Source organism: Octodon degus, unplaced genomic scaffold (genome assembly GCF_000260255.1).
Source record: "Octodon degus isolate 3935 unplaced genomic scaffold, OctDeg1.0 scaffold00047, whole genome shotgun sequence".
NCBI classification, from domain to species: Eukaryota; Metazoa; Chordata; class Mammalia; order Rodentia; family Octodontidae; genus Octodon; species Octodon degus.
Genome location: NW_004524623.1, coordinates 425,911 through 439,653, shown reverse-complemented (window position 1 = coordinate 439,653; position 13,743 = coordinate 425,911). Strand labels below are relative to the sequence as shown.

At 38.6% G+C, this 13,743-nt stretch overlaps 1 protein-coding gene across 3 annotated transcripts in view; it reads right to left on the bottom strand.

Annotated features, from left to right (window-relative positions):
- The window catches only part of Srgap1 (SLIT-ROBO Rho GTPase activating protein 1), a 346,632-nt gene that overhangs the window by 43,229 nt on the left and 289,660 nt on the right, over positions 1-13,743 (bottom strand). For 2 of the 3 annotated variants that reach the window (XM_004632122.3, XM_004632123.3), the window contains exons 13-15: positions 12,777-12,837; positions 12,546-12,623; positions 9,995-10,129 (exon numbers count right to left, since the gene is read on the bottom strand). In XM_004632122.3, coding sequence (XP_004632179.1) covers positions 9,995-10,129; positions 12,546-12,623; positions 12,777-12,837 — 274 coding nt within the window. Of the gene's footprint in view, positions 1-9,994; positions 10,130-12,545; positions 12,624-12,776; positions 12,838-13,743 lie in introns of those variants that run through there. The other variant, XM_023716312.1, reaches the window with a different exon arrangement.

The following is a 13,743-nucleotide window of genomic DNA, read 5'->3' as shown; positions in this document are numbered from 1 at the left end:
GGGATGAAAACATGCCCTCAGTGATAGGTATTCCGGAACCCACACTAAAGAGGGCAGGTAAAATATGTGCAGATAAAGTAACTTGTGAATCACTAAGAATGTCATGGAGTATTAATATTATTATTACTATTTATTTAGATATAGGTTATTATTTCATATGCGAAAATAACTGGTTAAATATTTGTTACCTAAAATAACTGCTTAAAAAAGCACAATGGTTGTTGCTTTATGTTAAAGAGCAAAAAGATAATTTGGCACATCTGTTTCTAGATAACCTATCTTTAAAACTGAAAGAGCAAAAGGAAAAAAGCCTTCAAAGGTGAAGTCATACATATTATCATGCATTCTTAAAAACACTGTAACTATTAGCAGGCATCCCTTTGATGACTGCGAGAAGTGCTTTAATTTAAAATCTGGATTCTCAATTTCAGTATTTCAGTTTTTTGTCTTTCCTCCCCCTTTTAAATCTTTTCCCTCTACTCCCTTCCCCAGGTCCACTTTCCATCTTCCCATCTCCACAAGTAGTTCTACATATAGTCCTTTCTTTTCTTTTTAATGTACTTGGTACAGGGCCTCACTATGCAGTGTGGACTCCTAGTGATCCTCCTGGTCTTGGTCTCCCCAGCACTGGCATCACAGGCGTGTGCCACTATGCCCGGTCTTGCGGGCTGGCTCAGGGCGCCAGGGGGCGGGGCCAGTGCCACCTAGTTCTCTTTCTTTGTAAAAGTAGTTTCAATATTTACACCAACTTCATAGCAGCATTATCAATAGTCAAAAGGTGGAAATAACTCCGATGTTCATAGATTAGTGAATAGATAAACAAATGTGTCACACACATATTTGAATATTATTTGGCTTTAAAAAGAAAGGTCATTCTAACACATATCACAAAATGGACGAATCTTAAAAGACATGATAGGTGAAATAAACAAGTTCAAAGGGACAAATATTACATGATCCTATTTATATGAGTTACTTAGAGTAGGCAAAGTTATGGATACAGCAGGACAGTTATTGAAAAGGCTGAGTGAGGGGCAGGGGGAAATGAGTAGTTATTTTTCATGGGTAAATAACTCTTTTTTTTTTTTTTTTTGGGCAGAATCAGGGATTGAACTCAAGTCCTTTGCGCTTGCCAGGGAAGCACTTATTCTACTGAGCCATCTCCTCGGCCCAGTAAAGAACTTTTGTTTGGGTACAAAAATGTTCCTGGACTAATCACAATGGTTGCAGAGGAAAGGAAATGTACTAAATGTCCCTTAATTCTTCACTTAAGAGGTCGGGGAGATGGCTCAGTAGAATAAGTGCTTCCCTGGCAAGCGCAAGGGCCTGAGTTCAATCCTCGGTTCCACAAAAACAAAAACAAAAACACACTTAAAATGGTAAATTTTATGCCGTGTATCTTTAGCCACACACAAATGAACAGTCTGGGGTACAAATGAATGATTTAGGAGTAAAAAAAAGCAACAGTAATATGAAAGAGTGATACCAAAAAGATGACTTTAGACGGTGCGAGGCAACATATATTCTGTAGAACCTCAGGAAACCTAAATCACAGTGACACAGAGTCGCTGGCATTAGTGGAGGAGCCGTAAATCTATGTGTCCTGTAAGGCGAGACAGGGTGGCCTGCAGCACGCACCCTGCTGGAGCTCTGCTCTCAGACAAATGATTCATTTGCTCTCTCGAGTCCAGCCAGTGGGTCAAAATTGATGGCTGCTTCCTTCTGACACTCTGATCAGTGTGCACTCCTAGCTGGTGAGTCACGAGCTTGCAGTTTCATGGTGGATATAAGGACGGATCTTTCTCCCCTTCAGAAAAGCTGACAGGAGGAAAGTCAGTATTTTATCTGGATAGCTTTCAAGCTAGGCTCTGCCTTCTCTGGCCAGGGTCTGCGGTAACTAGGAGAAAGTGGCATTCCGTCAGTCTTGGTCACACGCTCAGAACTCCCAGAGTTCATCTATGCTCTGTGCCCAGCAATACTGCAAGTGCTCACAACAGCGTCCTAACGTCATGGTGTGACAGTTCCATGAGAATATGAAAAATGCACCATAAAATGCAAGGCACCCGAAAGAACGGAAAAAGTTCATATGGCCATTGCCCTGAACAATTCACTTTTCCAGAAAACAAACAATAAATCACAAGGTCAAAATTTATACTTAGGTATGAAGACAAGGAAAAGACTGCCCATGATGACCACATTAAGAAACCATCTACTAGCATACCAATAATATTCAAATAACGGAACTTAACAAAAAAGGGGATAGAGATGAATGTCCATTTTGTATCCGTGTATTCAAAGTGGTTAGGATAGATACATAGTTACATTCTCTTAATGAATAGAGGGATTTGTTCTAATAGTGTTTGTAAATAGGATATCATGTCCACATCTTGTACAGCAATTAGCCACTAGGAAGAATGTATGTAATGTGTTAATTATTGAAACTGTCCTACCAGTTTGGTTTGAAACTGTCTCAGAAACTGCTATTTGTTTCTCAATAAAATTATGGGTAAAAAAATCCAAAAAAACAACAACAACAAAAAAAGGAACCATCTACTTAAAAGCAGGTACACAAATTTCTGAGTGCTGGAGTTTTCCCTCTAGCACACAAGGTGAAGTTACCAGTCCCACAGCATTTGTTCACTCTGACAGTATCAAGGTATTAATCAACTGCATGGAGGGTTAGTGTGCATATGAGCACATGTGTACAGAAGAGGCAAAAAGAAAGACAAAGGGCTATTCCAGGAATTTGGATGTACCTTTGGTGCATTTTTTTTTCTTTTTTTGGTGGAACTGAGAATTGAACTCAGACGCTTGCGCTTGCCAGGGAAGCACTTATTCTACTGAGCCATCTCCTTAGCCTCCCTTTGATGCATTTGGACATGAGTTATCAGTAACATGTAATGAACAAATGCTTGGAAACCTCTGTGATCGACTGGCAGTGGATACTTCTGTGAATCAATCCATTGCTTTATGTTTTCCTAGTTAAAAAAACAGCCCTACATAAATAAATATGTAAATAATGTCCCCTGTTCCGGTGACATTATTATTGGGGGTAGAACAGAAACTGAATCTTAGCCTAGAAAGCTTTATCTATTCTGATATCCAGGGTACTAGTATTTGTAAAATAAAAGAAATTGTAAGAATATTATAATAGATCAAATAAAAATTTAGAATTGAGACAAAACTGCCATGTATCTCAGTAAAGTTGACAGACTTTTTAATAACAATAAGATAGATATGTTATAGCACAAATAAAAAGAGTTCAAAAGCATTTTTCATAAAATAATCAGAAGCGAACAAATAGATATACACATTGAGAGGTATATTACAGTGTTCTGATTATCAGATCACTAGAAACAATCTAAATAACTAGAAGTAGAGGGTTTATTACATAGTCAGAAACCAGTATATAGATACTAAAAGATAAATTCTGAAAAATGTATACTGATCTGAGAAAATGTTAACATCATCAATCAGTGAATTAAACACAAAGGTTTATAAAGGGTCAGTAATAAAATTATATGGCATGATATGATTTTATTTATAGCCTTACTGAGATATAATCCATGTACCCCATAATTTACCCATTTAATTATACAACTCAGTGATCTTTAGTATACTGAGTAAAACCTCATCTCAATTCATATTAGAATATTACCATCACTTCCAAAAGAAACTTCACATCCATTAGCATGTGATATGATACCAGTTTTGGTATATGACATGGTATGGTATCAGTTTATAAGGTGAGTCTGAAGGAGTTGTTATAATAGAATATTATCTGGCAGTAAAATGCTATGAAGTACTAACACATGCTATAATATGACGGACTGATACATGCTAAAACACTGGTTTCTAAAGGTTCTAAAATTGACTGTGATAGTGGTAGTGTAATGCCATGAATAGACTAAAACCTCTGAACTGTACTCTACTGAATTCATAATTTTATAAGAATTACATTGTAACATGTTTTAAAAGTAAGCAGATACAGAAAAACTGGGAGGATACTAGAAAGTTAACATTTTTGTGCAGAAGAATTATGGGTGATTTGTTCTCAATTTACAATTTGTCTATAGTGATCACATATTAGTTTCATAATAAAACAATTGTTTTTATTTTAAAAAATTATTTATTTTTATTAGTACATGTTTAAATTTTAAGGTATAATAATGGCATTATATTGCATATGAACATACAATATTATTCTTATATAAAACATATACACCATTATTTCTCTTTGGATGGGGACACGATGGGCAACAGTATTTTGTTTCATGTACTTTTGCATATTTTCAAGTATTTTACCATGACTACAGATTATTTTGTGATATGAAATATGACAGAGGGAAAAAAAACCCCAAGGACCCTGCATCTCCAGGGATACCGATGAGACGCCTCAGGGGGTGATGTCACAGGGTTCAGGTGGAGGAAGTGAAGCCAAGAGATGAAAAAAGTTATGGGGTGACTGATTATATGTGGCTCATCCTATTATTCTTTGTCTTTTATAGGTACTTTAATATAAAAGCTAAAAATAAGGTACATTACAAAGAGTATGGATAATAAGGTCCATGTTGGCCTCAAAAAAAGTTGTGTGCCCAAGAATATAAAAATAGCCTAGAAGGAATTGTAGCCCAGATCACCAGTTCTCTTTAGGTAATAACATTTTTTTTTAATATTTTTTTTATAATTATTTATTTATACATTTATTTATTGTGTGTGTGGCCAGCTCAGCCCACCAGGGGGCGGGACTGGCTGGCATGTGGTGCTGGGGGATCAAACTGCGGTCCCTGTGCTTTGGCAAGCTTGTTCCAAGTAGGTGCTTTAGACCACTGAGCCATCTCTCCAGCCCTTTTTTTTTTTTTTTTTAAAGAGTGAAAAAAAAAGTAAAAACGAACAAAAACTAAAAACAAAACAAAACAAAAAGAAAAGAAAACCATTAGAAATGATACAGAATTTCACTAAACAAAGTTATAAGAATTCAACAATGGTTGGTCTACTGCATACTGTTGTCTGCAAATTAGCTGCTTAGATTAGGCAGTGACATTTGGAGGGGCAGTGGTCCATCCTACGCGCTTTGCTGTGTTTTTCAAGTCCTCTGCAGGGACCTGAAGGTTACTTTCATGATAGGAAAAAAAAATCTTCTATGAAACTATTTTCTCAGGTATAAGTAGTCACGTAAATAATAACAAATTATGCAAAATGAAGTGCAAATGTTTCATCCTGGCTCAAAGCTCCAGGAAACCTGGAAAACCCATGAACTACTTGAGTAATTGCTTAGACTTTCGCCTTAGGGAATCTCAGAGCTGTGATACACGGAAGTGTTGGAAGCTGCCCAGACTTTGTGGGTATGAGCTGGAACATTCACAAAACCATTCACAAAGTAGATTAAAAAAACAAACAAACAAATAAAAAACAGAACAACTCTTGGGTAAGAAACTACTCTATTTGTCATTGCCAATTTATACTGCACTCAATTCACTATGTTTTCACTGGGATAAATGCTCTTTCAAAATAAATTTGTAGTGAAATGGAGAATGGATAGTGTTCATTTTAAAAAGGAATGTTAAGGTATATTCCTTCCCTTTATTGTATATCTGTAAGTTTCCAAAATGGGGTTAATTAAGGGCACAAAGATGGCAGGATAATAACTTAGTGCGCACACACACACACACACACACACACACTCACTTCTTTCCCCCAAATAATCCAAAAATAGGAAAGCAAACAGTAGTGGGTGCTACAGAGATTTATATAATCTAGAAAAGACAAAAAGGGAAGATTTTTTTTTCTACACAAAGTAACTGTCATGAAATTACCTTAACAGGGAAAACCAGACTCAATTATGGCAATGCTGCAAGATGACATGGTTAAAAACAATCTATCACTCTCGAGATCTGTCTCCCCTAAAATTTCTAAATCTTGGTGTTTCTATCATATACTAACCTAAACTGCCTTTATTCGTGAATATCTTCACTTTCCTGTGAGCTTTTAAGCCTCCTAAATGGAAGACTGAAGTCTTTGAGTCTTCATAATTTCTTGCATATTGCAGGCAATCTATTAACTTGATTCAATCATCAAGTGATTTGTTATCATTGTAATATCAATGAGGGAACATAAGGATGAATGATATATTATGCCACTCAATGAATATTGAGAATCTAGGAAAAATGCAAATGCACATGGTCTTGTAAATGGGATCACAAGTCGGCATCTTGTACAGCAATTAACCACTAAGAAGAATATATGCAGTGTATTATTTGTTGAAACTGTACTTCCAATTTGATTTGAAACTGTCTCATTGCTATCTGTTTATCAATAAAACTTTGAAAAAAAAATGCACATGGTCATGTTGTTTTACCAAATGTTTGCCTTGAGACAAATCAGTAATAGGAATACTGTCTTTTTAAAGAGGTTAGAGTTTAGAAGGACAGGGATTATTATATAAAGGAGGTATTATACACAGAGGTTATTAATGCCAATGAGTTCTTGAAAAAGTCATCCTACCTACACTGAAAATAAGATATAAGGAAAAATAAAGTTGACATAGAGGCCTAGCACCTATGAAGTTTTGGAACTAGAGCTCTAATAAAAACACTAATATCCTATGAAAAATAGTAGCACAGTTAAATCTTAACAGGGATATTACATTTCTTTTTAAAATTTTCTTTCTTTCTTTCTTTCTTTCTTTCTTTCTTTCTTTCTTTCTTTCTTTCTTTCTTTCTTTCTTTCTTGGGTCTCACTATACAGATCAGACTTGTAGTGATCCTTCCTGGTTTTCAGCCTCCCAAGCACTGGGATTACAGGTGAGCGCCACCACGCCCAGTCTCAATCAACCTCTCAGCGTGCCCTGGGGCTGGGTCAGCATGGTGGCAGGTGCGGGATGTACATTTCTTTGCAGCCTTAAATTTCAGGGCTCCTGATTCTTCTTTCAAGATATAGGTTCTGAAGGGCATTAATTTTTAATACAGTCTATTTTCATGCAAGTTAATTCAAAATTTATTAATTCACTGATTTGCACTACTCCATTGTTTTGATAAAAGGAAAAATGCTTTGCGAGTTTCTTCATTTGTACTTACAGTAAGTATCCCAGGGATCACCTCCATGGAAGATCGTTCTGGAAATTTTCTGCTTTCTCTTATGGTTTACATGTTTTGCTAAACCTGACCTTAACTGTGAAAAAGACTGACTTTGTTATAAAACATTTACTATGGTAGGAAAAATCATGCTGGGATGAAAACAACCTTTAGGTTATAACACCATCATTTCTAAATGCAGCTAATGGAATTATGTCAAAGAAATACAAGTTTGCCAGAACAGATAGATTGGTACGTGGTGAAATCAGGTATTGGCATATGTGATCTGAGTTTGCAGTGGAACAGCTGTAATAGCAGGAATAATGACAGGCAGCAGCGTTTATTGAGGCTTACTGCAAGGCGAGACATGATGTTAAGCAATTTAAGTGGATTATCTCACTTATTCTTCACACAGACTCTACGAAGTAAATGAAGAGACAGCTACTTAATGAGATTAAGCATTAATCTTTGCCCAAATTTACGGAGCTGGTAAAGCTAGGATTTGAACCTAAATATTTCCGACCCTATGGCCTCAGTTATTAAGAACCACAACTAAATAGATTTTCTCATCCATAAATGATTCTCTAATGGTAACTGATAATGTATTCCAGTGCTCTTTATCCACCTGGTACTGCTTATAAACATTAAAGCTGATATAGACCTAGTAAACCACTAAGTGTTACAGAGAATTGATTTTTCCAGACTTAGCTTATCTGGCTAGGATGTGAGGGAACTCTCTGGACATGGCCAAAGGAGAGTTCCAGAAGCAGGACACCTCCTCTGTGGTTCCTTCCAGCTAGGTCAGAGGTCCTCTACAAGAGCCTTGGAGTGGACACAAAGGTGTCCTTCTCAGCTCCACCCAGGCTATCTGATGGACTGGGGAGAATGACAGCTGTGCAGCTGAGGCCAGCTAAGGACCAGACTTTAGGCACCGATGCTGACAAAAGAAATTGTGAGATCATCTCGAGTCTTTACTGGTGTTCTCTTTAACGAGGATGTGCCGAGCACTTCCTCTGCACCTGGAATTAGCGGTGGCAAGTGTTAGGGCTATGAAACTGAGTGAGCCGCCACCATCTCACGGGTCTGTGGGGCTAAACGCAGGCGTGATATGCGCATGATCCAGGCCAGGCACTCTTCTTGGTGCACATATTCACCATTTAGTTCTCACAACCTATAACGAACACACTGCTATTCTTCCTGCTTGATCAATGAAGGCAATGATGTGTGGAGAGTTTAAGAAACTCGCCTGTGGTCCCACAGCTGGCGAGCAAGCATGGAGCTATGGTTTGAACTTGAGCTGTTTTAGTCTAAAACCCATATTCTTGATCTGTTCCTTAAACTCCTTCTCTAGTGGAAGGAGACCGAGGAAGTAAAGAATTGTAACATAGGGTAATTAGAGAAATTAGAGAGATAGGAACACCACGGAATATTAGTAGAGGAGAAAGAGATCAGTTCACTGCGGGTGGCAGGGAGGATGGAGTTCTGAGAGAAGGGCTGTTTCAGCCAAGCCTTCACAGCAGATGTCCATGGCTATAAGACAGTAACAGAAATAGCCTAGGCGAAGGCATGGCGGTATCAAAGGGCCTGGCCTGTGTGCACTTTCTTAAACTACCTTGTATATTTAAACACTACCAAAAAAATAGGCTAGGGAGGCAGAAGACGGTTGCATAACAGCAGGAAGAGATTAGACAGAGGGCAGGATTGGATACAGAAGGCGTTGCATTCCATGAACTGATCATACCAAGGATTATAGGAAATACGAGCCAGGTTTCATACAGGGGAAAGAGCAAATACTGGCAGTCTCCCTTCTGAATCTAGCTGTGGTGTAGACAGTGGGGTGATGCAGGCTGGGGTTTGTGGAGGGAGGACAGCATCCAGAACTAAAGTTTGTTCAAGAGATTATAAGAGCTCCAATGAGAAACCAAGGCAAGGGGGTGGAGAAGGCGGGGTGAGGAGAGGGAGGTCTTCGCAGTCAAGTCAATGGGACTTATGAATCCAGGGGGTGGCGGGTGGGGCAGGAGAGTGTGCTCTATCAAGCGGAAAGCCTGACTTTGATGAAAGCTGTATGGCTGAAGTCAGCCCTAGACGCTTACCTGGGACCTTGGACTTAGAGGGGTACTGTAATTTTAGCATCCTTGAAGCTAACTGTGCTTAGTAACTCATTCTTGGTGTATTTTTTTGTGCACTGCCACAAGCCCCACTGAAGAAAGCAGCTCTGTTCTACTTTGCTGATGATTACTGGCTTTGTAACGCATCAAACACAGTCCCAGAGCAACTGTGCCTGTGAGCTGGGGGTGCCAGTTGACAGTTAATTGCTACCTGGTATTCCTGTACCTTCATGAGCTCTTAGCCCACCCTACCTTATTTCTTGAAGTAACATTCAAAGTTGAGTAATTTAGTCTGACTCTAATACTGGTTAAAAACAAAAAAGCCAAAAAGATTCTATTTCCACACTTACAGAGTTTTTTTTTTTTTTTTTTTTTTTTTTTTCAACAAATAGTACACACCCCAGGGGTGGGGATGGTGCGGCATGTGGTGTGGGGGATCGAACAGTGGTCCCTACGCTTGCCTAGGCTTGCATAAACTGGTGTTTTAGTCTGCTGAGCTATCTCGTTGGCCCCTCTCTTCTCTCTCAGGCAGCTGGCACCTGCCTTCTTTCGGCTTCACTCCAGCAACTAAGTAGTCAGCTCTGGGTTCCACAGAGCCTGAAGCTGCTCAGCCTGAGGCAAAGCCTGCTGGGCTAAGGGTGAGGCCACAGCTGGGAGGGTGAGTCATGACGGATCCAGAAGGAAAACTAATGGCCTCAGAAATACCATGGTCATGGGGTGGCGGGGGGCATGTGGAGGAGGACTGCTGTCTCTTCCAGGAAGTTGTTAGTGAAGCAATTCTGGTGGAAAAGACTAAGAAGAAAATGTACTTACTGATACAAGAAATCAGATCATTAAATCTTTCCTTAGGAAAGAGGGGGTTTTCCAGCCCGCGGAAATAGAGCTTCAGAACGCCGGCCACCGAGTTAATGTCGTGGTTGCTCTGGTCATCAGCTAGAGGATTCTCACCTAGAAAAGAAAGCGTTCAGATACACAGCGCTTCTCCCCCCCCTCCCCCATATATTGCTATTCCTATATACACACGAATCTTTTAATTATGCTTTATGAAAAATTATATGGTACTAAAATTAAAATGATTGGTCTAGATATCCCACCCCATGATTAACCTAAAAATAGTTAGCTAAAATAAAGCTTAAAAAAATCTTATGCTACAAAATACTCCCTCACAAGTTGCCCAAATCTTAAAATAAAATATTGTGGCATTTATAATTTTACCAAACATTTTTTTGAAGCTAAAACTGGTAATCATTTGACATTACTTTAAAAACTACATTCTATGTCACATTCTACTGGGAAAAGACACAATAAAGGCCTCTCTATATAATATGGGTCAGCAAAATTTATTAAAACTATCACATAAAAAAAAATAAAACTATCACATAGTAATTGTGAATGCCTCCAATTAAGTAACAGGTGTTTCCCAAAGTAGCATGGTGGTATTCATAGTACATTTAAGAGCCACCTTGAACAGTGGGAAATTCTGAAATCAGGCGGAGGGATTTGAAAATGTACCTTAATGGTATCAAGGTATTTGTATGAAAAGTAGCTGTTAAAAAATGTATCACATACAAATGAAGGACCTTTTTGTATCTGTATCTACAAAATAGGATAGGTATACAGCTACTTTCTCTTAATTCAATGAGAAGAAAGATTTGTACTAATAGTGTTTGGACAGGATATCATGTCTGCATCTTGTACTCTGAATAACCACTACGAAGACAACAATATGCAATGTATTAATTATTGAAACTGTCCTATTAATCGGTTTTGAAACTGTCTCATTGCTATTTGTTTAACTCTTTCTTTCTTTCTTTCTTTCTTTCTTTCTTTCTTTCTTTCTTTCTTTCTTTCTTTCTTTCTTTCTGTAGTACCAAGAATCAAACTCAGGACCCTGTACTTGCCAGGCAGGCAACTTATGCTGCTGAGCTCTATTCCTAGGCCCTTGAAATTACATATATATATTTTTTGTGGTAAACAGTTTTAAAATACTAGGCAACTATACTGGCTACTTCTTCTTTCTAAGAATTAACCTTAGAAGGAAGTCCTTTAAAAGGCCAATATAATATGATTTGAATATAAATCAAAGTCTATTTTTATATTCACCATCTACTAAAATTCTCAAGAGTGTACACTGTATTTTAACAGACTGCTTGCCTCTAAGGGCACTTTATTGATAGTGGAACCCCCACCCCCCCCCCCCCAGCACAAAACTACTTAACACAAACTCATCAGCTATAATTATTGTTGTTTTTTGCCTTCTGTGAGAAAACCATAACCAAAGATATTGTAGACAAATAAAAAATACAGGGAGATTTCCAAGGAAAAAGAACAGATCATTCTGCCTGTAGTGGCTGGCACGGAGACCTGATGCTTCACCACCTTTCATCTTGTCATCCTGGATAGAATCTTTGTCAAGTGGTGCTGACTTAGCCCCTGACAGAGATGCAGCTCTGCTCGAAATAGCTACTGGTCAGAGACCTGCGACAGGAGAAAATCACATGGCTCCAGTTTCGCTCTTCAACCAAGGCTGTAAACTTCTAGGGGTTCCCAGGGGAAATGGAGCAGAAGGAAAGCGGGTCCCCGCCATGGGATGAACACCCTACATTTTCGCCTTGACCTCCAAACACAGGAAGGAAGGCACAGATGTGCCCAGAGAAGGATGCCATACAAGTGATCACATCTGGAGGGCATTTATAACTAACAGCTATCGTGAAGGAGCTTGGCAGTCTCACAGACGATGTCTAAGTCTAATCCTTACAAGCTACAAGTGTGCATTTGAGGAACCTGAGACCTAGGTAATAATTGACTCACTTGACTCAAATCCAATTTCGTAGTAAATGAGACTCTGATTTGGTTCTAGGTTTTCCTAACACTAAAGCATATGGTTTTGCTAATCAAAATATACTATTAATTAAAGTTTTAGTAGTATTTATGGACAACCAATTATGAACATGAATAAGGCGCCAACTACGTCACATCGAATGAGCCTGGGAATGGAAGAAGAGAAAGAAAGGAGCGCCTGACAAAGGAAGCCGAGTTGGGAGGAGCTGCCTCCCACACCTGCTGACTAGGCCAGAGCCACCCCAGTGTCTTCTGGAGGCCTTTCAGGGCCACCTTGGCACATGTGTCATGGGTGATCATTGTCAGGATACCAAGCTCATATGTTTTTCCACTTTTAATAACAAAGACTTATGATCTGGGTCTTGTTCTCTGGCTATCCTGAATAGAGGGTTACTCTAGCATCCACAGTGAATTCAGTGCAAAGACAGAGGCTCTGAGGAGATACGGGATGAGGATGCCACTGCACAATACACAGTAATGACTTTTAAAGATGTTTTGCATATAGACACAGACAGCCAATTACCTCTTTCAAATGAATTTTTAATATCATTGACTTCCACTTGGGAACCAGATACTCGGAAAATCCCTTGATGTTGAAGACCTGAAGCCAGCAAAAGAAAAAGAGGATAAGAAACCCTATCACATTCTTTAGGTTCCCTATTTATTCCTAAGAAGCATTAAATGAAAAGTCATGTTTACTGAAACACTCTTCACCATTATTTTTCAAGTAAGAATTCTGTAGTGTATGGCTTACCATAGAGATTGATGAATCGAATACAGCTTTCCACTATGAGGGGGATAACCTGTCCCGAGTCCTGAGTAAGGAGAGGGAAATTGGTTAACTTCAAAGGGAAGTGTCTATATCAAACCACAATAAACCTCACAGTTCAACAGTAATCATCTTTTAATCCTTTGAGAGGATCATTTCCAAATCCACCCCTTCTACAATCGGGGCACCCCCGCAAAAGGTGAAAGACTTCTACATTTAAACAAAGGTAGATTGCAGTTCTGTAGCAAACCAAATTAAATACATTTAATACAAGGGGACAATACTGTTTCAACTTGGCCTCTTGTGCCTAGAGATGTCAAAAGCTAACTCATCTCTTAGCTTCATATTTAGGCTCACATGGCAAAATGAAGAACTCATTTTTGGCAAGGTTCTGATATAAGCGGTTCATCTTTGATGGATGGACAGAGAACGCTGGAAGAGGGATTATCGCAGCCTTCTCCATAAGACAACCCCTCAACCACCTCAGCGTTCTCTCCACCATGCTCCTGGGAGTACATGCCCCACATGATGCCTCATGTGTGACCCAGAACTGCTTTAGAGATAATTAAAATGTGGCATGTATTTACTTAGTTTGCCTCAGAACTTATTCATCCTTAAGGATTTTTCATATTTTTAGGATTAAGAAAAACTGCACAAATGTATATCCCAGAAGATGTCATTGTCTTAGGAAAGGAGTCTGTTTTATCTATTTACTTATTTTTGGTCTTCTTTTCCCATATGTTATAAAAGAATCAATGCCCTCTATTAAGCAAATGTAAATACAGGAGTGCTTTAAAAAATGTATCAGATGACAAATGAGATGAAGGAGATGGTGAGGCTACAGTTAAACATGTGTCAATGCCATGCAGTCCAGCAAGTTAAAGAAAGTGACTGAGTTTGGCTATATTCTTCTTATATTTTTAAGACTCTGATCTTTCAGGAATTAAATCTT